General features: G+C 39.7%; 1 protein-coding gene and 1 long non-coding RNA gene across 11 annotated transcripts in view; one reads left to right on the top strand and one right to left on the bottom strand.

The window, feature by feature from the left end:
* The window catches only part of DEUP1 (deuterosome assembly protein 1), a 94,698-nt gene extending 88,744 nt beyond the window's left edge, over positions 1-5,954 (bottom strand). For 3 of the 10 annotated variants that reach the window (XM_070623911.1, XM_070623905.1, XM_070623901.1), the window contains exons 1-3: positions 5,110-5,285; positions 3,866-3,938; positions 1,081-1,143 (exon numbers count right to left, since the gene is read on the bottom strand). In XM_070623911.1, the coding sequence (XP_070480012.1) occupies positions 1,081-1,143; positions 3,866-3,912 (110 nt within the window). In that variant the 5' untranslated portion in view covers positions 3,913-3,938; positions 5,110-5,285. Of the gene's footprint in view, positions 1-1,080; positions 1,144-3,865; positions 3,939-5,109; positions 5,286-5,818 lie in introns of those variants that run through there. The other 7 variants (XM_070623902.1, XM_070623903.1, XM_070623910.1 and 4 more) reach the window with 7 other exon arrangements.
* The window catches only part of LOC139083937 (uncharacterized), a 59,911-nt gene continuing 40,645 nt past the window's right edge, over positions 5,312-24,577 (top strand). Inside the window, exons 1-3 of the long non-coding RNA XR_011541100.1 lie at positions 5,312-5,432; positions 6,655-6,787; positions 7,180-7,317. This is a non-coding gene — a long non-coding RNA (uncharacterized lncRNA). The remainder of the gene's footprint in view (positions 5,433-6,654; positions 6,788-7,179; positions 7,318-24,577) is intronic.

A 24,577-nucleotide genomic window follows, 5' to 3' on the forward strand; every position in this document is an offset into this window, starting at 1 on the left:
CTCTGTGAAAGTAAGGGAGACACGCAGGGAAGAAAGACACAGTAGGGAGGAATGGAGTTTTTGCTTCTATAGGAAGGAAAAGACTGAGTTTTTTCCTTTACAAAGGGGATGGACAAGGATATTACAGACTAAAGTAAATCAAAAAGAAAGTGGAGTTGGCAATATCGGTATCAGGCAAAGTAGAATTCAAACAAAAAAACATTAACTTAGACTTGTGAGACATTTTATAAAGCTAAATCTTATAATATACCAAGAAGACATAACATCCATGAACCAATACATTGAGCAACAGAACACTGAAATATGTACAACAAAAACTGCTTGAAACACAAGAAGAATGGGACAAAACCACCATTATTGTAAAGATCTTTCTTAAAATTTGACAGATCAAATAGAAAAAAAGTAAGGTTAACAATGGACTTGAAAAACATAATTTAAACATAATAATAACAATTAAAAGTTTTGATTATATATGCATAACTTTTTTAACCTTTATTTAACCAGTAGAGAATATATATTTGTTTTCAAATGCTCAAAGGACATTTATAAAAGTTGATCATACAATAGATCACAAGAATAATCTTAATGAAACTGAAATATCATATAGGCCATATTCTATGACAATGGTGGTAGGGAGATTAGACAGTAATAATAAAAATATAATTAACCACCTCTGGAAGTCACCTCTCCTAAGTATCTCATGAGTTGAAGAGGCAATCAAAGTTGAAACAGACTATTTAGAAAATGAGAGTGGAACACTAGCCCTATGGCCTGCAGCAAAGCTGTGCTCAGGAGGAACTCTGGCTTTAAATGCTTTTATTATCTAAAGAAATTATGAAATCCAGAAATCATGGAAATAACTGATCATAGTTTTCAATTCAAAAATCAGAAGAACAAGATACGTAAATTAAATCATAAAAGGACAAATTAATAAGATGAAATTCATGAATACGAAAAAAACAAAGCAAAATCTAGACATAGTTCTCTTTAAAAGGCCCATAAAATTGATCATTTACTCATTCTATAATTATTTATGTTCTGGGCACACACTCTAAAAACAAATAAAAAGGACAAACTCACTTAAATACGACTGTTTCGATTAGAAGGAGTTTGGGTTGATTATTATGGCACAAATACAAACACCTATAATTGGGAGAAATCATAGATAAATTAAAATCAAACCCTGTTATAACCCAGATGTCAGAGAATCATGATTCACGCACATTATAAACATTCTGTGTAAAAGCTCCCACCTCAGGCCTGTGCACGTGCTGTTCCTGCTGTCTGGAACTCTCTTCACCCAGTTATGATCTCTGCTCCGATGCCGCCTTACCAGGAAATCCTTATTTGATGACCCATTCACACGCTATTCCTCCCATCCTTAGCCCGCTTTTCTTCATATAACCACATAAAACATGTTCATATCTCCCACTAATGTATAAGCCCCCTGGAGGAATGGTCTCTATTTTGTTCACTGCTGTCTCCCTGGTGCTTAGACCAATGAATGGCTCATAGCAGACTCTAGATAAATATTTATTAAAGGAAGGTTGCTCCACAAAACATTACTGTGTACGTAGGTGACACGGTTTGATAAGCTGCATAACACATCCCTGATGAATGAGGTTTTACTGTCTTTATGCTCCTGATCTTTACATTTTTCTCAATAGCACGTGGGACAGAGGGAAAGCCAACTGGCTCTCCATGCTTTGGAGACCCCAGTAGACCACGTCTGGTGCCACGCCTGCTGTGATGAGCGGAGCAGTTCCTCACGGAAACCTCCAGTAATTCTCATTCACTTCTGGTTTGTCATTATGGTGTTCCCGAACAAGCTCTGTGGTTCCCTACTAAATGCTGAGTTCTTCAAGGTCTGTTTCTTAATGATCTGTGTATGAGCCATAGAGCTTAGTGTTGTACCTGGCATACATTCAATACGCCATACTTTTCCCCAAAAGAGTGAACAAAGAGAAATAGCAGTCTCCATTGCCTCCGATTTGCAGGAGTGAAGTGACCGCTGGAACCCAAGCTTTGGGTTCAAGACCTTCAACCTGCACCTTAGCCCTTGGTGCCATCATCACACCAGGGACCTAACTCCTTCTCAGTCCAGAATCCCAACCTGGCTCTGCCAAGGATACTAGGCAGGCTCCTCCCGGCATCTCACTGCCATCCACTCAGGGATTGGAGCCAGACATATGTGAATTCAAATCCTACCTCCCCCGCTAACCAGCTGTATATTTTGGGGCAAGTTCCTGCGTTATTTCTCTTTCTTTCTACCTTTCTGAACTCTATGTGGCAGAGGCTGCTAGTCCACCAATATCCATTCTTTCTTTTATTACAGAATTTCTAAGCTTTAGCTGGCCATATGGCTACACAGTTACAGACCACATTTCCCAGGCTTCCTTGCAGCTACCTGTAGTTCTAGGATTAAATTCTGGCCAATGGGAAGTGAACAGAAGTGAGGCCTGCTACTTCCAGGTCATACTACTAAAAGGAAAGTCTTATGCCCTCCTCTTGCCCTTCCCTTTTCCCTCTGGCAGGAGCACAGTCATGGTGGTGGGAGCCTAAGCAATCACTTTGGGTCGAGAGCTGGAAATCATGTAGGGAGGATGGCAGAGCTGCCCTACCAGTCCTGGTCTGCTTATCTCTGAACTTGTACATCAAACAGAAATAAACTTCAATCTTAGTAAACCACTGTATTTTGGGGTCTCTTTGTTACAAGAGCTTAGACTGTAATTAATATGCTCCATTTTCTTAGTTGTAAAATGAGAATGCTACCTAGCAGGGCTGTTGTGAGGAGGGGCACGCAGTAGGAGCTAAAAAAGTGATCACTATTGTTATCCAGACTTGTGTAGCTTTCCTTTAGCCTGGTGTCAAAGTCATGGTCCAAGCAGAATAACTGAAAGTCACAGTCAAGATTAGACACAATAGTACCACCCCTTCCCATAGTCCCTACCCCCGGCCCCCCAGTTCTGGGGTCAGCCTATGGCTAGTCGGCTAATGCAACAGGAAGAGAAACCTCTGTGGAGCTGCTGGCAGGGAAGGGGTGGGCACAGATGTTTGTGAAAAGGAATTTAATTTTTGACAATGGCAAACGTTATACAAATTCTATTCCCCACCTCTTCATGAAACTTTTGGTTAAATATCCAGTTCTTGCTGCTGTTTGAGGAGCTACATCTGTTTTGAGGCTATGCTTAAGTGTTGAGTTCAGCCTTGAGGGCAAGTGTGGAGGGAAGCTTGAGACACTCCACGCAGCAAGAAAGGAGCCGGCTGGCTAGGAGCTGCTGCACTGTGGAAGCCCAAGAGCACGTGAGGTCTGGGTGGGCACCCGCCACCCTACAACACTGAAAAACTCACTGAAAGTTGGAAAATGGTTATTTTCGAGTGTAGATCCATAGTTAAAATTGGAAAGATTTAACCCCACGGCCGAGTAGTTAAAGTTCCAATGCTCTGCTTTGGTGGCCAGGGTTCATGGGTTCAAATCCTGGGCTTGGACCTACTCCACTCATTGGCCATGCTGTGGAGGCATCCCATATACAAAGGTAGAGGAGGACGGGCACAGATGTTAGCTCAGGGCTAATCTTCCTCAAGCAAAAACAAACAAAAAAAAAGAAGAAGAAGAAGAAAGAAAAAAAAGAGGAAGATGGGCAATGGATGTCAGCTCAGGGTGAATCTTCCTCAAATTAAAAAAAAAAATTGGAAAGATTCACACTATAGATTCTTAATCAGTCATTTGAATTTCCACCCACCCTCCTCACCAAAAATAATTAGCACATCCTATTAATACTAAATTTCAAAGTTCATGTATCATCAGGGAGTTTTTGGCATAGTTAAGTATCAACTCATTAAATAGAAATTTCTCAGCACTTACCCCACTGTATTTTGGTCTTGTTTCTCCATGTCAAGAAACTGCTGCATCTGGTTTATATTTCTTTATTTTTAATCTGTTAGGGGGAAAAATGATCTATATTCCTTAAATGCTTACATTTATTAATCTATAAAGCAAGAAAATTCTGCTATTGGCAAACGATGTAGTATGAGTTTTTCTAGTGTAGTAGATCTTGGTTCTACAAAATGTAGAAATTTTGGGCTTTTTTTTTTGTAGTGCCCCCATGCACTTATGACATTGGCTTAGCAATGAGTGGAGATATGGGGTACTGACTGAAAAGAGCATTCATTCACTCCCTACTGAACAACAGCTTGGTGCCAGGTACTTTGCAAAGTGCTCAGTATATGAGATGAGAAAAATGTAATTCCTCTTCAACAGGAGTTCCAGCTAAACGTTCTCAAACTTTCCTTTCTGTGGATCCCCAAAAAGTTTGTCTTTATCTGAATAAATTCTTTCTTTGGCCCTTTCTGGGTTTTGTTGGAATGAATATACCATGACGTTTAGGATAAAAAGGCTAAGAATTGCCTAAAAATGGAAACCTTACAATTCTTCAATGGCTCTGGGGGCACCTGCTGATGTTTTTGACAAAATAAGGATGTTGCCTGCCGAAAGTAAAAAGAAAAAAGTTTTTCCCAGCAACAAAGTTTTAATTAAAAGATAATCTATGAGGATAAATGATCATAGTATTGAAAAGGACTTCAACTCTTCTGAATCACTGAATAAAAGTCAGTTAAATAGCACTTAAGATGGTAGAAAGGAGGAGAGAGACTCCTGGGCTCAAGTCACTTCCAAAGTAAAGGAATTTAACACAGACCCGAATTGTGTGCGGAGCGGAGGGGCGAGGAGTGGGGACGGGGAAGGAAAATTTGACCAGAAAGGACAGATGAATAAATTGATTTTGTAGGTTCTCAAATCCTTCACTTTAACCTCAGGGAAACTGAGGCACAGGCAAGGTAGCTGACTCGCCCAAGGCCACACATGTAGAACCCAGACCTGTTAACTTTAGGGAGACTCTCTGCTCTGGCTTCTGCAAGAACTATCCTAGCATCCTGGCTCTGTCGATCCGCCGCGCGCCCCGGGCCCCGACCCCGCGCACGGCTCAAGCCCAGCCCCGCGGAGCAGCCCGCCCGGGGGTCCCCCATCCTCTGAGGCAAGCCCGCCCGGTGAGGGGCGAGGACCAGGGTCAGGGGTGAGGCGGGGCCCTGGAGGCCGGGGGCGGGGGTTACCTGCGCCGGGCAGCGCCGCGCTCTCCCGCGAGGTCTGCAGCCCCGGAGCAGGGACGCCGGGTCCCCGGCAGCCCGGCCCGCCCCCGAGGCCCCGCCGCCCGCCGCGCTCCCGCCGCCGGGCCCGCCCGCCGCGCGGCCGCCGAGGCCGTTGTGGCCTCTCCCTCGCCGCCCGCCCCGGCCCGCCGCGCCGCCGCCGGTTGCCATGGGGACGCGGCCGGAATCGCCGCCGCCGGGCTTGGGGGCGGGGTGAGTAGTCTCCGCAACCGCGGCGGGAGGACCGGCGGGAGGCGGCGGCGGCGGGCGCGGCCTGGCGGGGCTCCCGGGTGAGCGCTGTCCCGCAGTTAGGCGTCCAGTGTCTGCTCCCTACACCGAGGGCTCCCCGAGACCACCTTTCCTCTTGGGGCTCTCACTGCCTAGCCCAGTGTCCGGCACCCAACGGGGGGCGGAGAAACATTTGTTGAATGAATGAACGAACGAAATAAAGGAAAAAAATGTGAAGAGCTGGGGGGAGGGGAGAGTTCTGCGTCCAAGTTCCTTAAAAATCCCCCTGGCCCTCCTCCCTCTTAGCCACATTTGAAATGATGAGAAAGAGAAATAGACTAGGGTTATCTCTTCACCAAAGTGTCTTCCAGCTGGGAAGAGTGGATTTTTCAAAACCGCATTGCTCAGTGCACAGCTACTCTGGTCGCGTTGACAGCAGCAACTATACCTGTCTTTCCAATCCGGCGCATTGGGTCCTCAGAACAACTCTGCGAGTTAGGCGGAGCAGGCAAGATTGCCTCCCTTTTTAGGGACAAGGAAATAGCTCCTAAGCGGCGGAATCGAGAGTGACTGATTCCAAATTCTTTCCTTTTTTCACCAAATTCCAATAATTGATGACAGAAGCTCTGTCTCACGGTCTTGATTTCAAAGAAATGATAGCAAAAGTATATGTGTTTATATACATATGCATACACACACACATATATACACATTTTTTTTTCTACTGAAACCTTGAGTGATATTTTTAAGCATTTGAATTTTGTTCGGATAATATTCTTGCATCTGTTTTAGGAACAGAATTCCTTCCTAATACATCCAGTAGATTACTTTTTAATTCTTAAAATCTTTTATTTGCGTTCCACTTTCATAACATTAACACTAATTTGCTACTTAAATATGGATGTCAATTTAATACTGACCCCAATCCCTCCCTCCAGGCTCCATCTGAATCACAAAAACCCATTTGCTGTTTCTTGACTAATGGAGTTTCGTAGATAAATTGCGTAACGTGACTCAGGTTATTGGTTCTACTGAGTGTTTTATAGCTCTCATATTATGATTGAATGAAGAGAGTGAGCATTTCATCTTAACTTGAAACTTTTCATTATTCTGAAAACAGTCATATTCTTTATTCCTGTCTAAATTGAATGGGTCAATGTATTTATTCTGATCCAAAAAAGGGAACTAGGAACGAAATTTAATGAAGTTTCAGGATGCCCAATATCACTCATGCTGTGTAGCTCTTTACCATGGTAAGTAATTACCTGTTTATTATTTCCTTAGATGCTCAGGAGTACCATGTGACACAAGTGTAAGAGGTGTTATTATAGCTCGTTTTACACAGATTAAGAGCCGAAGGCTTAGAGAGAAGAAAGAATTTGTCCAAGATGATACATCTAGTTCAAGTGCCGCTAAGGTAGGAACCCAGATCATCTGACTTCAAATCCAGTGCTCTTCAAACTTGTTCAGAAATCAAGGTGGAGAAGGCTTCCTTAGCAGTCAGAATCTTGCACAGGTACCTGTAGATGTATTTAAGGCCATATTTTCACAAGAATGAATGGATGTGGGCAGGGCTCGAAAAGTGTCGGTAGGTGAGAGTTCACATACTGTGATGGATTTTAAGAAAATTTAAATATGGAATAGAAACATCCCTTTCAAATTAATAGGAATAAAACCTTCCATTTCTTGATGAGACATATGGCTTAAAATGCAAAGACCTACCCCTCCCACTCTCTCGCACCCCCGCCCCCAAGTAAGAAGTAACTGCAAAGACTCGAATTTACCCTGAAATGTACCTACTGTTATTAGATCTTTTCAGGTGAAATCGTTTTGAAAGGGAGGAGGAGAGCAGGAAGTGCCTGAGTCTAAAGAAGGGGTGCTGGTGAGAGGCGGCAAGAAAGCTTAGTCCGGAAAAAGAATTGGAGGACACAGCAAGGTCAGAATAAGGTATAAAAAAATCTAACTAGAAATGGTCAAAAGAGAGTATAAGGGACATATATGGCTGAGAAATGCGAATGATCTATGAAAGAAAAGCTAAGGGACCAATTATATAGAGTAAATAATAATCATAACCATAGACTGAACCTTAAAAAATGAAAAACCTTCATTAACAAAACAGTTTTCATGGCAAAATTTATAATAGCAGTACAGAAAATGAACATGCAACTTTAACATATGCAAGGTTATATAAATTAGCTTGATGTCTATCTTTTTATCAACAGGGAGATATTTATTTTTATATTATTTTCAAAAGAGGTTCGAAAATTATATCTACATTACAATAAAAAGCTGTCTATCTTATGCATGAAAAGTATTTTAGAAAATTTTTTTAACATAATAATAATAATATAATCATAGAATTGGAAGAAACCATAGAGGGGACCTAGTCCAACCCCTTCTTTTTACATAAAGAAACTCAGACCCAAAGAGCTAAAATAATTTGACTAATTTCGCTGATAGTTAATGACAAGAATAGAGATTAGAACCTAGGCTTTTTTTTCTTATTGTATCATGCATGCTACTTCTATAAATGGAAGAAAGTTTAAGGAATTTTCTGGAGATGCTTCAATGCATATTTTAGTTGTGAAAATAACCACTTAGGAAGAGGAGATTCAGTCTTTAGAACCAAGGTCACCCCAGAGGCAGTGCTGTCCAATAGAAGTATAATGCAAACACTTCTGTAGCTTTAAATAGTCTGGTAGTCAAATTTAAAAAGTAAAAAGAAATAGGTGAACTTAATTTTAATATATTTATTTAACCCAATATATTCCAGATATTTCAACATGTAGTCAATACAAAAAATTGAGATATTTTACTTTTTTTTCCATACTAAATCTTCAAAATTTGATGTGTAGTTTATACTTACAGCACAGTCAGTTCATAGAGCCATATTCAAGTGCTCAATAGCCACACGTGACTGGTAGCTGCCATACTGGAAGCACAGTTCTAGAATACGGTGCCTGGTCAACGACCTAAAGCCCTTCATTAAGTGGAGTCATGCAATGAGAGAGATACTAAATTATTTGGGTGTGGTTTGAGAGAGACTATGAAATCTCCTCCCTCAAAGCCCTTGTTAATCTTTTCTGTGTTGGGAGCGAGCTTGGGCATCTGAAGAGAAATGCATAACTGGGGCCCTTAGCCAGGCAGGGTGAGGCCTTCCACTGCGCCATGACTCACAGTCCTGTCTCTTCTCCTACTCAAGGCTGCTTCTCCAAAGAGAATTCAGACTAGATGGGAGGGCCTTACCTCTTAGTCCTGGCTGTCCAAGGACCCAGGTGCCAAGATAGTATGTCGTCTAGATGGGAGTTAGAAACACCAGGTCTCATTTTAGGTTCAGAAAATGAGACCAAATTCTTTGGAAAATGGCTATCGTGATTTCTTTTTCTATACTTTTCCTTCTCATCAATCCTCAGTGTTTGGCACTGTGGTTTTGAAAATGCCATCTACTCTTGGATATTAAGGGGAACCAAAGATTTTGTACAGTCCTGAGCTAAAGTTTCATAGATGAAATAGCTTCTTTCCTGGAATCAGGCATGGCGGGGCCAATGCTGAAGTGACATATCCCCAGTGGAGAAAACAAATTCAGAGCGGTGGGTCAGCTCTTCCCAAGAGCTCATCTCTGTCAAAACGTTTCAGGTTCCAACCTAACGTGATAGGGAGAAGTTATTGGGCCAAAATCTAGCAAACGGCAAGAACCCAGAGATTTGGGCCCAGCACTCAATACTGCTTTTCCCTGGGAAGGATGTGATGCTCTGGAAGAAATAACTACAAAGCTGAGCAGCTGTTTTCATAGTCTTCTGAGGCAAAAGGGACAAAAGACAAAGCCTGGGCTCACCCCAGGTACGGAGTCAATAAATAGTCCCTGCCATTAAGCTGGAACACCAAAGGGCATTGCCGTCAGGAAAATGGTGAAGTGGAACTAAATCAGTACTCTCAATGACTCTCACCCCACCTTTGGATGACCTTGGTGGTAATTCAGGAAAACCTCAATCTTTGAGCATAAATGAGGCAGTACTGTACTGATAGATTAGGACACTTGGAGTAAGCAAGCAAAAATTTTCTGTGGTGAAGATTGAAATCATTCTAGGCTTCAAATTATTCCTAAGAATAATTTCTCAACTACAATAACCAGAACACACTCAAATGTAATCAAGACTGGGAAATAAGACACCATCAGGGAAAACCAGTAGAACCTACAGACCACAGAAATAGAAACACAGGGGCCAGCCCGATGGTGCAGTGGTTAAGAGTACATGTTCTGCTTTGGCGGCCCAGGGTTCACCAGTTTGGATCCTGGGTGCGGACATGGCACCGCGTGGCAAACCATACTGTGGTAGGCATCCCATATATAAAGTAGAGGAAGATAGGCACAGATGTTAGCTCAGGGACAGTCTTCCTCAGAAAAAAGAGGAGGATTGGCAGATGTTGGCTCAGAGCTAATCTTCCTAGGGAAAAAAAAAAAAAGAAATAGAAGCACAGAAGCTTTAGATATTGGAATCAGATAAAGGTTGTGATAGTGTGGATAGTGTGTTTAAAGAAATAAAAGACAAGATTGAAGAAATCTGTAGGGAGCACTAAATGTAAAAAGTGACTTCGCTTTTTTGAAAAGGAAATAACTAGAAATTCTAAAAGTGAAAAAATTACTAATAACCAAAATTAAGAACACAACAGATGTGTGTAACAGTAGATTTGATACAGGTGCGGAGAGAATTTGTGAACTGGAAAATAGATCAGAAGAAAGTTCCCAGATCAAAAGGAAAAGACAAAATAATGAAAAATATTTAAGATGAAGATTTACAACTTTAGTAGTTATTAATAGAATTATTTGTTGTTACCAAAATAAAAACAGATAATATATATGAAAGTATCTAGTATGTGCCCTGGTAAATAGTGGGAACTCAAGAAGTACTTGTTGAATTTGAAATTTTAAAAAATTCATTCAGTTATTTTGCAAATCATCTTTGTCACTTTTTGTAATTTCTATTTCTTTGCCAAAATTTTCAGGCTTGTTTTAAATTTTTTAAATGTATTAATCAGAGTAATTTTCTATTTTGTGTCTCATGATTCCAATCTCTGAAATTTTGGGATCCAGTACTCCTAGTTCTTACTCATGTTGTCTTGTTTTCATGTGTGTTTTATGAATTTTGACTATGAGATAATTTGGAGAAAAATCTATTTCTGAGACCTCTTTGAGGCTAGGATAGAGGTTAAATTCTTCCAGAGAGGATCCACATTTTTTTTGAGAGTTGCCTTGTGGCATAACCAGCCCCAAACCACGTTACACTGGATTCTTCACAGGAGATCTTTTCCAGACAACACAGGTAATATGAATGAATAAAAAATATATATAGGGATAGATTATGATACAAATTTCCAGAGAAGGAATTTTTCTTTATCCAGGACCAAAGTCAAGATAGGTATGTTTTCTGCTGTTCCATTTTTGCGACTTAAAAAAAAATAAGCCTTTTACTTTAGAACAGTTTTGGATTCACAGGACAATTGTGGCAATTATACAGAGAGTTCCCACATACCCTAAATCCCTTATTATTAACATCTTACATTAGTATGATCCATTTCTTAGAATTAATAAACCAATGCTGATATATTATTAACTAACGTCTACATTTACACAGATTTCCTTAGTTTTTACCTAATGTCCTTTTTTCTGCTGCAGGGTCCCATCCAGGATAACACATTACATTTAGTTATCATGTTTCCTTTGGCATCTCTTGGCTCTGATAATTTCTAAGAATTTCCTTGTTTTTGATGATGTTGACGGTTTTGAGAAGTGGTAGGTGTTTTGTAGAATGTCCCTCTATTGGAATTTGCCTGGTGCTTTTCTTGTGGTCAGAGAGGGATTATGTGTTTAGGGGAGGAAGAGCTGCTGTTTTCATCACATTGCATCAAGGGTGCTTACTATCAACGTGATTTATGACTGTCTGTGTTGATCTTCACTGCCTGGTTGAGACAGTGTTTGTCAGGTCTCTCCACTCTAAAGTTACCCCCCCCCCCATACTGTACTCTTTAGATGGAGGTCATGATGTGCAGCCCACACTTAAGGAGTAGGGGGTTATGCTCCACCACCTCCTTAAGGGTACAGTATCCATATAAATTATTTGAAATTCTTCTGCTTGGAAGACTTGTCTCATCTCCCTCGTTTATTTATATCAGTATGGACTCATAGATATTTATTGTATACTTTGATTTATAATCCAAAGCTACTTTATTTTATTTCTCAAATTGTTCCAGTTTTGGCCATTGGGAGTTCTTTCAGTTAACTTCTATGTCCCTTTGGACTTCCCTCATCATTGTGGGCTTTAGATTAGCTTAGTTGAGCTTTTTTGAAGCACTTCATTACTTTCTGGAATTATAAGATTTTCCAGGTTCATTTTGTATATTTCCTGCTTCAGTCCTAGAATCAGCCATTTCTCCAAAGAGCTATGGCTCCTCTTATTTAAAATGAATTAGAAACCAAGATATGGGCACTAAATGTGCTCACTGCTGCTTGGGTGTTAGTGATTCTAGTCCATCTTAGCTGACAGAGCAGGAAATATATTGATCTATACTAATCCATGTATATATAAATATCTATAAATATTTCTATATGTCACCATCATATCTTTGTTAGGCTAAACATCAGTTCCCACTGTAATCTCCAACTCTAATCTGTTAACCACATGGATCATTCCAGCCTCCTCCCCTTGCTCGTCTGTAGGCTCCTAATCTAACAGTAAAAAACTGGCTCCCACCATCCACCATCCGTTTATTAATTATTCAACTGCAACATACAAGTACAGCAGTAACGGAATTGTTAACCTGTACCCCATGGGAAACAACTTTATCAGTTAGAGTACAGTACTTATGTACAGTTAATTTTGCTTTTGGTCTTACCGATTCTACTCATTTCCAAAGTTACTTAGATCAGTTACTTAGATCACCCTTTCAGTGTGGTTATTTCATCCATTTGTACTACAGTTAGATTCTTTTGTCACATTCTGCCTTTCATCCTGGGATCATCCCTCCAACCTCCTAAATCATTTTTTAAAATTTTGCATAGATGAAGTTTCACTCTTTGTGCCTCATTTACTTTCATAGTGAGGGTAGGCTTTGGCGATCCTACTTTTATGCAGAGGTCCTTTATCGGAATCCTTGCCTGGGCTGTCCCTGGGGTTTATACCCTATTGCCCTTCTGCATGTAGCCATCACAGTGTAAGCAGAAACAGTCCGGGAAGATCTCTTTTAGCATTCACCCCCTTGTTCGAGTTCTTGCTTTCACTGGGTTTTGAAATCTATTGGTTCCAGTCTTTCATTCCAACTCAGCAGTATATGTATATTTTGTATACTATTTTCTTTGTTTCAATAAGGAGTGTTGTTCAGGGTCTCTAATCAAACATGCTGCCAGAAATAGAAGTCCTTTCTACATTATTTAAATTTTTTTAATATTCTGTTATACATAAATGTCTTTTAACTTGCCTCAGCTCTTTATTTTTGGAAACAGGAAAGGTAAAAATTATGAATGGGTTAAATAAATAATGCTTCAAGATCAGACCCCATCTGCTATAAATAGTGATGTTAGTGAAAAATTAACACAATATAGCCGTTTATAAAATAAGAGAAGATGGCTTTAAAATATATTTAGAACACAATTTTAGATTAGGAAATTCGATTATTGTTATTTTGCTGTTATTTAATTTTATTGAAATGACTTCTTTGAATTGAGAATTACTTTCTGTGTACCTCAGAGTGTGATGTTTTCTGGTTGTCCTATAAACAACTGTTAACGTGCCTTTGGCTGAATAAAACTGAGCTAGGGATACATGAAGATGTACTTCAAACAAATATTAATGAATAAACATTCAGTCGTCACGCGGGGAGACTGCAGCACCTGTTTTAGAGAGATACCAGCGTTTTATCCATTTTAGTGTCACCCTTCAATGATCATGTGGAACAACGAGCAGGTTGAAGAAAAATGACTCCCAGCAGCCTCGTTACTTAGGTTTGTGTTGCAAGACGACACATCATGTTGCCACTGTTATGCTTCTTTTTGTTCCTGGTGTAAAGCATGCTAGCATTGTTGCTGTTGCTACTGAATATGAGTTGTTATGCTTGTAATAAAATGTCGTTCTAAGAAGCATCTGAGTTCAGCATTGAGGGAACATAAGTTTGCCACATTCAATAAGATAAAAACAAAACAAAACATTTTTCTCGTTTCCTTTTCCCGGACTAAAATTATGAAACCTCTTTGATATGTCTCAGAAAAGGAAGCAGAGAAATGTGTACCGTGAAATCTAGTTCAAAGTGCCCTCACGTACAGTGCCGTTTACTCCCCACGTGGTTGAATTCTACAGCACTATGACTCTGTAAAAGGCTGGTTAGAAAACCACTTTTGACAATTTAGGGGAATTATCTTCTCTAAAAAATAAATTTACATCATTCTGATGGAACATTCTGGAATGGCACCTGAAAAGTATAGTCTCCTTCAGTCTGGGGTGACCTCAACATCCAGAAACCCAAATTGTCTCTGAAAGTTTGTAAATTGCTTTGTAAAGAAGGCATCAATCTCATTATCATTGGTGTTGTGTTGAAATTCATTATGCAGTCTTATTTCTGAACTGACTGGGAGAATTTTCTCAGCTTGACATAAATCCTTAGATGGCGGAGACTGATGATCGTTGTGAGAAGAAAGCACATTTTCTTTTTTTCTCTTTTCATCATTAAATGTTCAAATTGCATTGTCTAACTTTAATTGGGTATAAGTCACTTACCCATTGATGGCTGAATTAAGTTTTCAAACTATGAAGGAAAGGAAAATGTTCATTCTTCTGAAAAAAGATCAATAGCAGTAAGCAGTTTCCCTTTAGGCAGGAAAAACATAGAATTTCAATGTTTATCGTTTAAAATTGTGCAATTTTTTTTCTCGAACCCTCCTTTTCCTTTGGACATACAGTGTGGGAAGACAATTATATAAATGGTTTATTTCTAAGTCAGTCAGCTGAGCATTGCAGAAAGATTACGGGCTTTTAATTTGACAGTCAAGACAGTCAAGAGTTTGAATCCCAGCTGTATCACTTAATAGCTGTATGATTGTAGCTAATTTATTTACCCTCATGGAAAACTAATCCCCTCTTTTCGATCGTGGGAAATAATAAATCTTACAGGGCTGTAGAAAGGATTAAATTAGGTCAGTTATGTATACGATGCACTTGTCATGTAATAGGTGCCCAAGAATAGTTGCAATTAGCGTCACTATTATTGCTGTTACTAGGAGTATTATTGTAATTATTACTATTTATTATATAGCTATTCTGCTATGTTTAAAACATTCAAAGAGAAAAAGTATAGTCACTTTGAGAAACAGATTAGCCCGAACAAGTCATAAAGAGCTTAGTCAGAGAACATTTGAATGATAATTGAATAGTGATAAAGGGGAAGTGAAAAATAATTAAATTAATTGGTTGCTAAGGTATTTTTCTCCCAATTAAAAGTCAGTCCCATGGGGTTAAATGAAGACTTTCTGCATATCTGAATTTCATTTATTCCATCGTTCATCCAATCAAAAAACTGCATATTTATGTAATGTGAACTAAATGCTAGGCATTGTAGAAGAGGAAAGATCAAGGGACAAGAGCACGTGAGGAGAATTTTACCTGAAATTAGCAAGGTGCTTTTTCAAGCCATAAACATACAAAAAGATGCTCTCCTTTACCAAAAGTTAAGAAATACAGATTAATAAAAATATCAGATACTTTCTCTCGTAGGATTAAGAAAAATTAGAAAGACTAATAACATTTAAAATTGTCAAAGATATAAAGGCACCATCCACTGTTTGGGAGGGTGTAAATTGCTACAATTATTTTGGGGAGGTAATTTGACAATATCCATCTAAATTTAAAATGTGCATAGCCAGAAATTCCAATTTTAAGAATTTATGCTACAGAAATAATATATTGAGCACATAAAGATGTACACACGAAGAAGTTTGTTGCAGCATTGTTATTAATTACAGAAAAGGCAAGGGAGAGAAGAACAGAATAGTTTATACCTATATTAGTTATGTATTGCTGTGTAACAAATTATCTCTGAAATTAGTAGTTCGAAACAACAAGTATTTATTGTCTCACAGATTTTATGTGCCATGAATTTGGTTGTGGCTTAGCTGGATGGTTCTGGTCTCAGGGTCTCTTAAAAGATTACAGTCAGGCCAGCCCGGTGGTGCAGCAGTTAAGTTTGCACTTTCCACTTCCGCAGCCTGGGGTTCACCAGCTCAGATCCCAGGTGTGGACCTACGCACCGCTTGTCAAGCCGTGCTGTGGCGGGCGTCCCACATACAAAGTAGAGGAAGATGGGCACAGATGTTAGCTCAGGGCCAGGCTTCCTCAGCAAAAAGAGGAGGATTGGTGGCAGATGTTAGCTCAGGGCTAATCTTCCTCAAAAGATTACAGTCAAGGGGCCAGCCCGGCTGCAGTGGTTAAGTTCGCACATTACGCTTTGGCGGTCTGGGGTTTGCTGGTTCGGATCCTGGGTGCAGACGTACACATCACTTATCAAGCCATGCTGTGGCAGGTGTCCCAAATATAAAATAGACCAAGATGAGCATGGATGTTAGCTCAGGGCCAATCTTCCTAAAAAAAAAAAAAAAAAAAAGATTACAGTCAAGATGTTGGCCAGAACTGCAGTCATTTAAAGGCTTGTCTGGGACTGGACGATCTGCTTCCAAGATGGCTCACCCACATGTCTGTGGGCAGAGTGAATCAATCCCTCTCCACATAGACCACATGGACCTCTCCAGAGAGCTGCTTGAGCATCCTCATGACACGGCAGTTAGATTCTTCTAGAGAGAGTGGTCTAAGAGAAAGCAAGAAGGAAGCTGCAATGCCTTTTATGACCTAGTTTCAGAAGTCACACACTGCCATTTCAACAATATTCTATTAGCCCCAAGTCACCAAGTCCAGTCTAAGCTCAAGGGGAGATGAATTAGTCTCCACTTTTTGAAAGGGAGAATGTTGAATGATTCGTAGACATATTTAAAAACTATTTTAACTTGTCCTTTGGCCACAAATTACTAAAATTATTTTCATGTAGAAAATATACTCAGCCCTCCAAACCCAGCCACCCCAACCCCACGTCTCAACACTTAACAGCATCAGCTTAAAGTCCAGAAATACATCATCTTAATCAGATCCAGGTGTGCCTGGGGCTTCTCAGGTGTCATTCCTTAAATGCAGCTCCTGAGTACAACTCCTTCCATCTCTAGCCCTGTGAGCTAGAGACAAGTTATCTGCTCACATACACACCTAATACACATATGTGGGACAGGCACAGGACACCCACTCTAGACATTCTTGTTCAAAAAAAGGAAAAATGGGAGGGCCAAAGCAAGTACTGTTCTATAGCAATTCTGAAATTCACCTGGCCATATAGGAGAAGTTTCTTGACTCAAACTCGGTCCTACTCCTGCTGAGGGGTGATTCTCCATGGCTCTCAGCTCCACCCTCTGGATTCTCGTTTCCTCTTCTGATTCCTTTCCTTTTCGTTGAAAGGTAGCCTGTTTTGGAGCTGTGTAGTTTTCTCAGTAATATTTTGGGGTTCCACATGCCTCTTCTTATTGTGTGGTATTTCTGTAATTATAAACTGGTGGTATTTCTGTAGCTGTAACTATTTTAGAAATTTTGTGTGTTTCCTATGACTCTTATTGAGGCTCACTTCATTAGACAAAAGCCACACTCACAAATCTCTTCGGGGTAAGTTCTTCCCACATTGGGCTTCTGCTGAATTATTGAAGGGCAATGTCCTTAAGCTTCTTCGAAGCTCTATGGTTTGAACAGTTCTCTGAGGCACCATCTTAGATCACTCTGAGGTCATAAACAAGGTATTTTATAGCTACACCTTCAGCCTCATCTCTAGACCATGTTTTCCTGAAAGTTCCCTGGATTTGATCTTTCCTGGGAAGCTATTTCTTAATTTTAACTTTGTTTGCCATCTGGAAAGGTTGGGAATTTTCAAAACCATCAAGATCTGGCCTCATGTTTAACAATCCTTCCTTTAGTTACTCTCACCTTCTTTTATAACCAGCAAGAAGAAACCAGGTGGCACCTTCAGCACTTGACCTGGAAATCTCCTTAGCTAGTTCATTTAGGTACGTTTTCTACTTTCCACATTGCCATGGGAGACAATATTGCTAAACTTTCTACCACTACATAAAAAGGATCCCTTTTTCTCCAGTTTCCAAAAAGCTTTTCCTCACTTTCCTTTAAGCCCTCACCCACAACCTCGCTATGGCCATCAGGTTTCTATTAACAGTTTCATTAGACTGTTAATAACACTCTTCCTCAAAGCCCTTACAGCCTTTTTCCACTAGCCGGTTCCAAAGCCACTTCCATACTTTTAGGTATTTATTATGACAACACTCAACTTCCAGATACCAAAATCGGTATCAGTTATCTACTGCCGTGTAATGAATTATTCCAAAACATAGCAGCTTATAGCAACCACTGATTACAGGCATATCTTGGAGCTATCATGGGTTTGGTTCCAGACTACCGCAATAAAGTGAATATCACAATAAAGCAAGTTACACGGACTTTTTGATTTCCCAATGTGTATAAAGGTTATATTTACACTATACTGTAGTCTATTAAGTATACAAAGTAGCATTATGTCTAATAAAAGTATTACCTTAATTAAAAACTACTTTATTGCTAAAAAATGCTAACCATCATTTGAGCCTTCAGTCATCTTTTTGCTGGTGGAGGGTCTTATAAAAAGCACAATATCTTTGAAGTACAATAAAGTGAAATGCAATAAAATGAATAAAATGAAGTACACCTGTATATCACAGTTTCTGTGGGTCAGAATCAAGGGGCAACCTAACTGGGTAATCTTGGCTCAGGGTCTCTCAGGAGATTACAGTCAAGATGTTAGTCAGGGCTGCTTTCATTTGAAGGCTTGACCAGAGCCAGAGGACCCACTACCAAGATGGTTCACTCATGAGTATATTGGCAGAGGGCCACAGTTCCTCACTGGCTGTTGGCAGGGGCCCTTAGTTCCCTGGCGTATGGCCTTTCCTTAGGGCTGCTTGAGTGTTCTCATGACACAGACCTGGCTTCTCCCAGAGTGAGTGATCTGAGAAAGAATAAAGGGGAAGCTGCAATGCCTTTTATGATCTAGTTTCAGAAGTCACATACTGTCACTTCACCATATTCTGTTCATTAGAAGTGAGTCACTAACTTCAGCCCACACTCAGGAGAGGGAAAGTTGTCTCCGCCTTTTGGAGAGGAGTATCAAGAATTAGTGGGCTTATTTTATTTTATCAGTGTACTTTAAACCAACTTCAATACCCATTAAAAATAATGAGGTATGTCAAAAAATACTAACTTAGAAAAATCTTGTGGATATATCATTAAATGAAAAAGAACAGAGCAAGTTTTATAACGATATGTATACCATGATCCTACATTTTGGGAGAAGCAAATCTAACCTTGCATATGTAGGCATAAGCATAAAAATTTCTAGACACCTACAGACCAAAATGTTGACAGTGTTTACAGAGGTATGGTAGGTGTTTGGAACTGAGCCTAATGGGACTAAGGAGAAGAGGAGTGAGTTTTACATATTACTTTGAAAAAGAGATAGGATTATGAGTGATTTTGTTTTACTTCCTCTGTGTTTTTCTGTGTTTTCCAAACTCGCTAAAATAAACATGCTTGTGTTGCTTATATAGTTAGAAAGTTGCAACTGTACATAAAAGGGAGAGATTTAGCATTTAGCCATAAACATTGAATTGAGATCGGAGGAGAATGGAGATGAGGCCTTGCCCCAAGTCTCAACATAACAATCAAATGCCCAACAGGAAAACCAGTTGTTTACTACTGAAGATCTGATTTGTTAAAAGTGGATAAAATAAGCCATGAAAATTGTGAAATTGTTGTACTACAGGGAAAATGTTAAAAAGATTTTAAGAAAGAATGTATAACAAAGGATTTCTGATTAACATGGAAATATAGCAGATTGAAACATGCTTTACCTACTCTTCTCTCCTGAAACTCCACTACAGTGTCAGTAAAGGATTAGGCACCCACACACAAACAGTGAGAGAGAAGCAGGGCAGAGGGAGATAGAGATGGAGAGAGAGAGAAGAGGGAAGAAGACATCAGTAGTGTAATTTGGGAAGCTGGAAAGCAGATGGATGAATGATGATTGACTCCACAGACCAGAGGAAACTGAAATCTAAGCCCTCAAGGGCTAAAGCTATGAAGCATGTCAACTCATGCTGGGGATTTCCTCAAAGAAAAGCTCAGGAACTGAATCCACCAAGCACTTCAGAATATAGAGTAACAGGTAGGGAAGAAAACAAGAGAGTTGATGGAAAATCTACATAGGATGTAGGTTATTACCCAGATCCTCTCCTCAGTACCACTCCCCAGCTAGGCAACTGCCTTTTCTTGAATCTGGCAGAAAATTAGAAGATTACTCTCTGGAGATGTCAAACTAGAGGGCTCTGGACTTAGGACATTCGGCAGAGAGGAGGACAGGAGAACAACAGCCAAAACAGGGGAACTGTGGGCCGGCCCCATGGTTTAGTGGTTAAGTTTAGCGTGTTCTGCTTTGGTAGCCCAGGTTCAGTTCCCAGGTGCGGATATACACTACTCATTGGTGGCCATGTTCTGGCAGCGACCTACAAACACAATAGAGGAAGATTGGCACACTTGTTAGCTCAGAGTGAATCTTCCTCAAGCAAAAAGAAGAAGATTGGCAAAAAATGTTAGCTCAGGGCAAATCTTCCTAAGCAAAAAATTAAAATTAAAAAAAAAAATTCCAAAATACAACAGGAGAACTAAATGAAAGACTTTATTCTAAACAACCTCTTCCACGGCTCAGCTCTTAGAATGCTGCCAGCCATATTTAAAGGCAGGAGATTGGAGGATTACTCCCTGAGGAAAGTGATCAGCCAAAGAGAAAAATGAGAAAAACAAAACAAAATGTTGACACATAGGAGTCACCCAATGAAATAGCTGTGTTCTACTCAATTATCCTTCAGTGAAGCCCAGTCTTTAATAAGCCCTACTCTCTCATAATTTTAGGTCTTCTTTCTTAAATATGATCCAAAATAACAATGATGAGAGTTTTAGGGAAAACTTTTAATGTCAGAGAGACCAAAACAAATCAAAAAAGGTGACACACATGAAACAATGTAGGAAGCAGAACAGAAAAACAATTACAATTATCTTCAGGAAAATAAGAAAAGGCATTGCATCTATGACACTCACACAAGAAAGTTATAAAAAGAGAACATTTAGAAAACAAAATAGACCTCTTAGAAATTTTAAAACATCATACAAGAAGTTACAATTCTAGAATAAAATTTAAAATATATTAATGATAAGTATATAGAAAACTATCAAATAAAAAAAGAGGTAATTATTAATTCCAGGGCAACATAATATTAAATAAGAAAGAAATATAATAAAGTACTTGGCTCAGATAAAAATAATGTTTACATAGACAGAATAATGCAAACTCAAATACTGATCTATCAAAAATATGATATAGTTATCATATCATGTATCATATATCCATATGGGTGGATGAAGGAGGAGAAGTCTGTGTGTGTTCATGGAGTTATGATGTACCTTTAACAGTGGGCATAGCCTAGATAATATCTAAAATACAAAATTGAAAAATAGAATAAACTTGTTCATTAGAAAGCTGTGGTAGACATTAGTCATTTCTCTTCAGGCTGTCCAGTTTCTTTTGAACAACGCTCGATTGTATTTGGAAAATTTACTGCTATATAAGCCCTGTATGCCCAAAATAAATGCAAAAATTCTGTTCCGGTGTCCTTTGCAGCCAGCACAGACACATGTGACCTGGGCTCCCCCACCAGACTCACTCCCTTGAGATTTTGACTTAGAAGTGAGTGACTTGAGGAAGGGGTCCCATATGGAAAACATTTGGCTGGTGAGGGCTGTGGCCGAATCATTCAGCTTTGGAGGGCGGCCACAAGGCTGAGTTGCAGAGCAGAAATGGCATCAGTGGGGCAAGTACTGTAGTGGTAGACTGTGTTTCCTTCTCAGGACAGCCTATTGCATGGTTTTAACCATTTTTCCTGGAAGCTTAGCATCCCCAGTCTACCCAATGTCCTGAGTCAAACCTTTGTTTGCAAGTAACAACCCTGAGAACTATAGAGGCAAATACCGAAAAAATAGCTAAAGAACTTCAAATGGTTGCCTCTGGGAGTGAAAGTCAGGAGTGGGAAGATGTCCCTCAGAAAACGACTGTTTGTTATTATAAGCCTTTGTCTTCCTCCTGGGCTTTCTAACCATGACTATCTGACTTTCTAATCATGTACATATATTCATTTGATAAAAATTAAAATTGAAACAAAGAGAAAGAAAACAAAAAAACCATAAGAACTATCTTTTGGAGAGTATAAATGCACCACACAGTGCTACCTCTCCCTTTTTTGTCCATGGGAGACATTACTAATCGATAACAGCTCTCTTTCCCTCCAGAGCCTGGAAACAGACCCATAATCCTTCCCAGTATCTATTTCTAGGTATATTGGAGTTGGTCTCCAGATGAAAACTATTTGCCGTTCTTGGCCTAAGAGGATATAGTCAATCTCTTATAAGCCTGGCCTTGCATTTCTTTCTTTCTTTTTCTTTTTTTTTTTTAACAACTATTGCCAATCCTCTTTTTTATCCTTCTTCTTTTCCCCAAAGTCCCCAGTACATCATTGTATATTCTAGTTGTGGGTCCTTCTAGTTGTTGCATGTGGGATGCTGCCTCAGCATGGCCTGATGAGCGGTGCCATGTCGGCGCCGAGGATCCGAAGAGGCAAAACCCTGGGCCACCAAAGCGGAGCACGTGAGCTTAACCACTCGGGCATGGGGCTGGCCCCTGGTCTTGCATTTCTGAACTTAAGTGAAAGTAAGCCTAGAACATGTTTTATGGTATACAGAATTAGAACCTATGTCCCAGTATACCTAATTCTGACAAATACCTTCATTAAAGGATGTGAGTCACCACTATAGAACTCTATTATTCTAGAGAAATTGTTGAAGTTGAAAAAAGCCACTTACGTTTCTGAACATTAACATGAAGATATCCTTTGAAGCTTTGATTTGATTAATAGAATTTTATTACCGGAGAGCGTTCAAAGTAGTGCAAATGTCCTCACTAGAGATATTGGCATAACACTTTATAAGAAAATCATGCTCCTTCAAGTCAACACATAGTTAATTCACATTTGGAGATGAGGCTACCGTGACAACATGACAATTTGATGAGGTTTAAACAGCTTCAGAAGGGGGATTATTAAAAGGGAGAGAAAAGAAATGCTTTGTGATAGAAAAATAGAATACCAGATTATCTGGACAATTTTTAACAGTCATTTGCAAGGACTTATTGTCACTCTTTTATCACAGTTTTCTTTCTTTCTTTCTTTCATTTCTATTGCTACAGTGTGGGATTATTTGTTCTATGATGAAAATGAATTTCTGTATAAGATTCAAGAGGCATACTTAAATCCATCAAGCATGGCTTCTGTTAAAATCTCCTGGCAGTTCTCAATGGCACTTTTAAATTCCTTGGAATTTGATTGTATCTGCCTCATCTTTATATTAATCACATGGCTAGTGTGCAAGGACAAAAGTTTATAGCTTGAATTTTCTGGCCCACAAAGTCTCAGGGAGGTTGTATCTCAGGTCCTGGAGGGGAAGACCTAACGGAGCATGGCAAATGAGATGTGGGCCAGTGTGGGTAACGGTACAATGTCAGACAAAGCATTGGAAAATGTAGGGCCCCAGATTCTGCCAAACCAGTAGAATGATTTTGGGCAAGCCACTTAACCTCTGCATATCATTTCTCTCATCTGTAAAATGAGATGATTGGTTTAATGATCTCTAAGCTCTTTCCCTGGACCCAAATTCCTTAATATTGATGTGGCATGTTTTACATCTTTTAGGATTCCTATGAATGAGTGTTTAAATGCAGAAAGTGTGTAGGTAAGGTAGCCTGTATTCTCTTAGGGAAACCAAAAAATCATGTCCAGTGTTAAGAGCAATGCCAGGACAAGTACACTGTACGTAGGAGTCCATTTGGGTAGTTTAAGGTTGCTTTTGTTATATCCAGTCATGAAAAGGTATTGGGAAGCTGAGTCTCATTTAAAATGTCTCTGCAGGGACTATCTCTGTAAGTAATAAAGCCTTCAAGAAAAATGAAACAATAAAATCCCTAAAGACATGAAGTGGCTCATATATGTTTTTATTTGTTTATTTGTTTTTCAGACAATGCAGAAAAATAGTATACTTTTTTAGTAAGGATACTTAACTTGGTTGGGTAGGATATGGGGTGGTAATTCATGTCATAGCCACAGCCCCATCTCAAAAATAGGGGAAAATTAATTTTTAAAAAATTTTCTGTTAAATTTTGAAGGTTTAATGTTTACTTTTTAGTATTGTATAAAGGAACATAATTCAGCAGAGTGGTTAGAAGCAAAGACTTTAGAGTCAGACAGAACTGGATTTGAATCCCAGCTCCATGACTTACCTCCTGGGTGTCCTTGGGGAAATGAAATAATCTCTCTGAGCTCAGTTACCTCATCTATAAAGAGAGAGCATATTGGTGGTGGAAATCTTCCATTTTGCCTGCCTGGCATTTTTTCACCTTCTTTTGGAAGCCTTCTTTCCTTAGGAGAACTTATTCCATGTGGTTAGTTCAATAAGGGCTGAACCCACTCTGTCGTATTCACATGGTTGGGTATGACCTGGGCTTGGCCAACTGCATTTCCCTTCTCCCCAGTCAATCTCAACTTTGGGGGTAAGCAGATGACCCAAGGCAGCCAATCAAGCAGTTCTCTGGGATTTTGCTCCCAGAGCTGTGGGGAAGATGCTCCTCTCCTGTTTGGATTGCTAAGGTGGTAGAATATAAGATTGAGTCTACTGATGCCCACCATGATTGCTATATGAAGAGAGACTTTTGGAGAGATAGAGGTAGGGATCAATATAGGGATGTAGATAGAGAATGAGATACAGGTGAGTATAGAGATAGAGGTGAGGAGAGAAATAATGTTAGGGATGGGATTAGGAATACAGTTGGAGATACAGATAGAGTTAGAGGTAGAGGGATAGGAATAAGGATATAGGTAGAGGCAGGGACAGGGACAAGGATAGAGTTAGTGGCAGGAACAGGGACAAGGACAGAGTTA

This window comes from Equus przewalskii, chromosome 6 (genome assembly GCF_037783145.1).
Source record: "Equus przewalskii isolate Varuska chromosome 6, EquPr2, whole genome shotgun sequence".
Classification (NCBI taxonomy): Eukaryota; Metazoa; Chordata; class Mammalia; order Perissodactyla; family Equidae; genus Equus; species Equus przewalskii.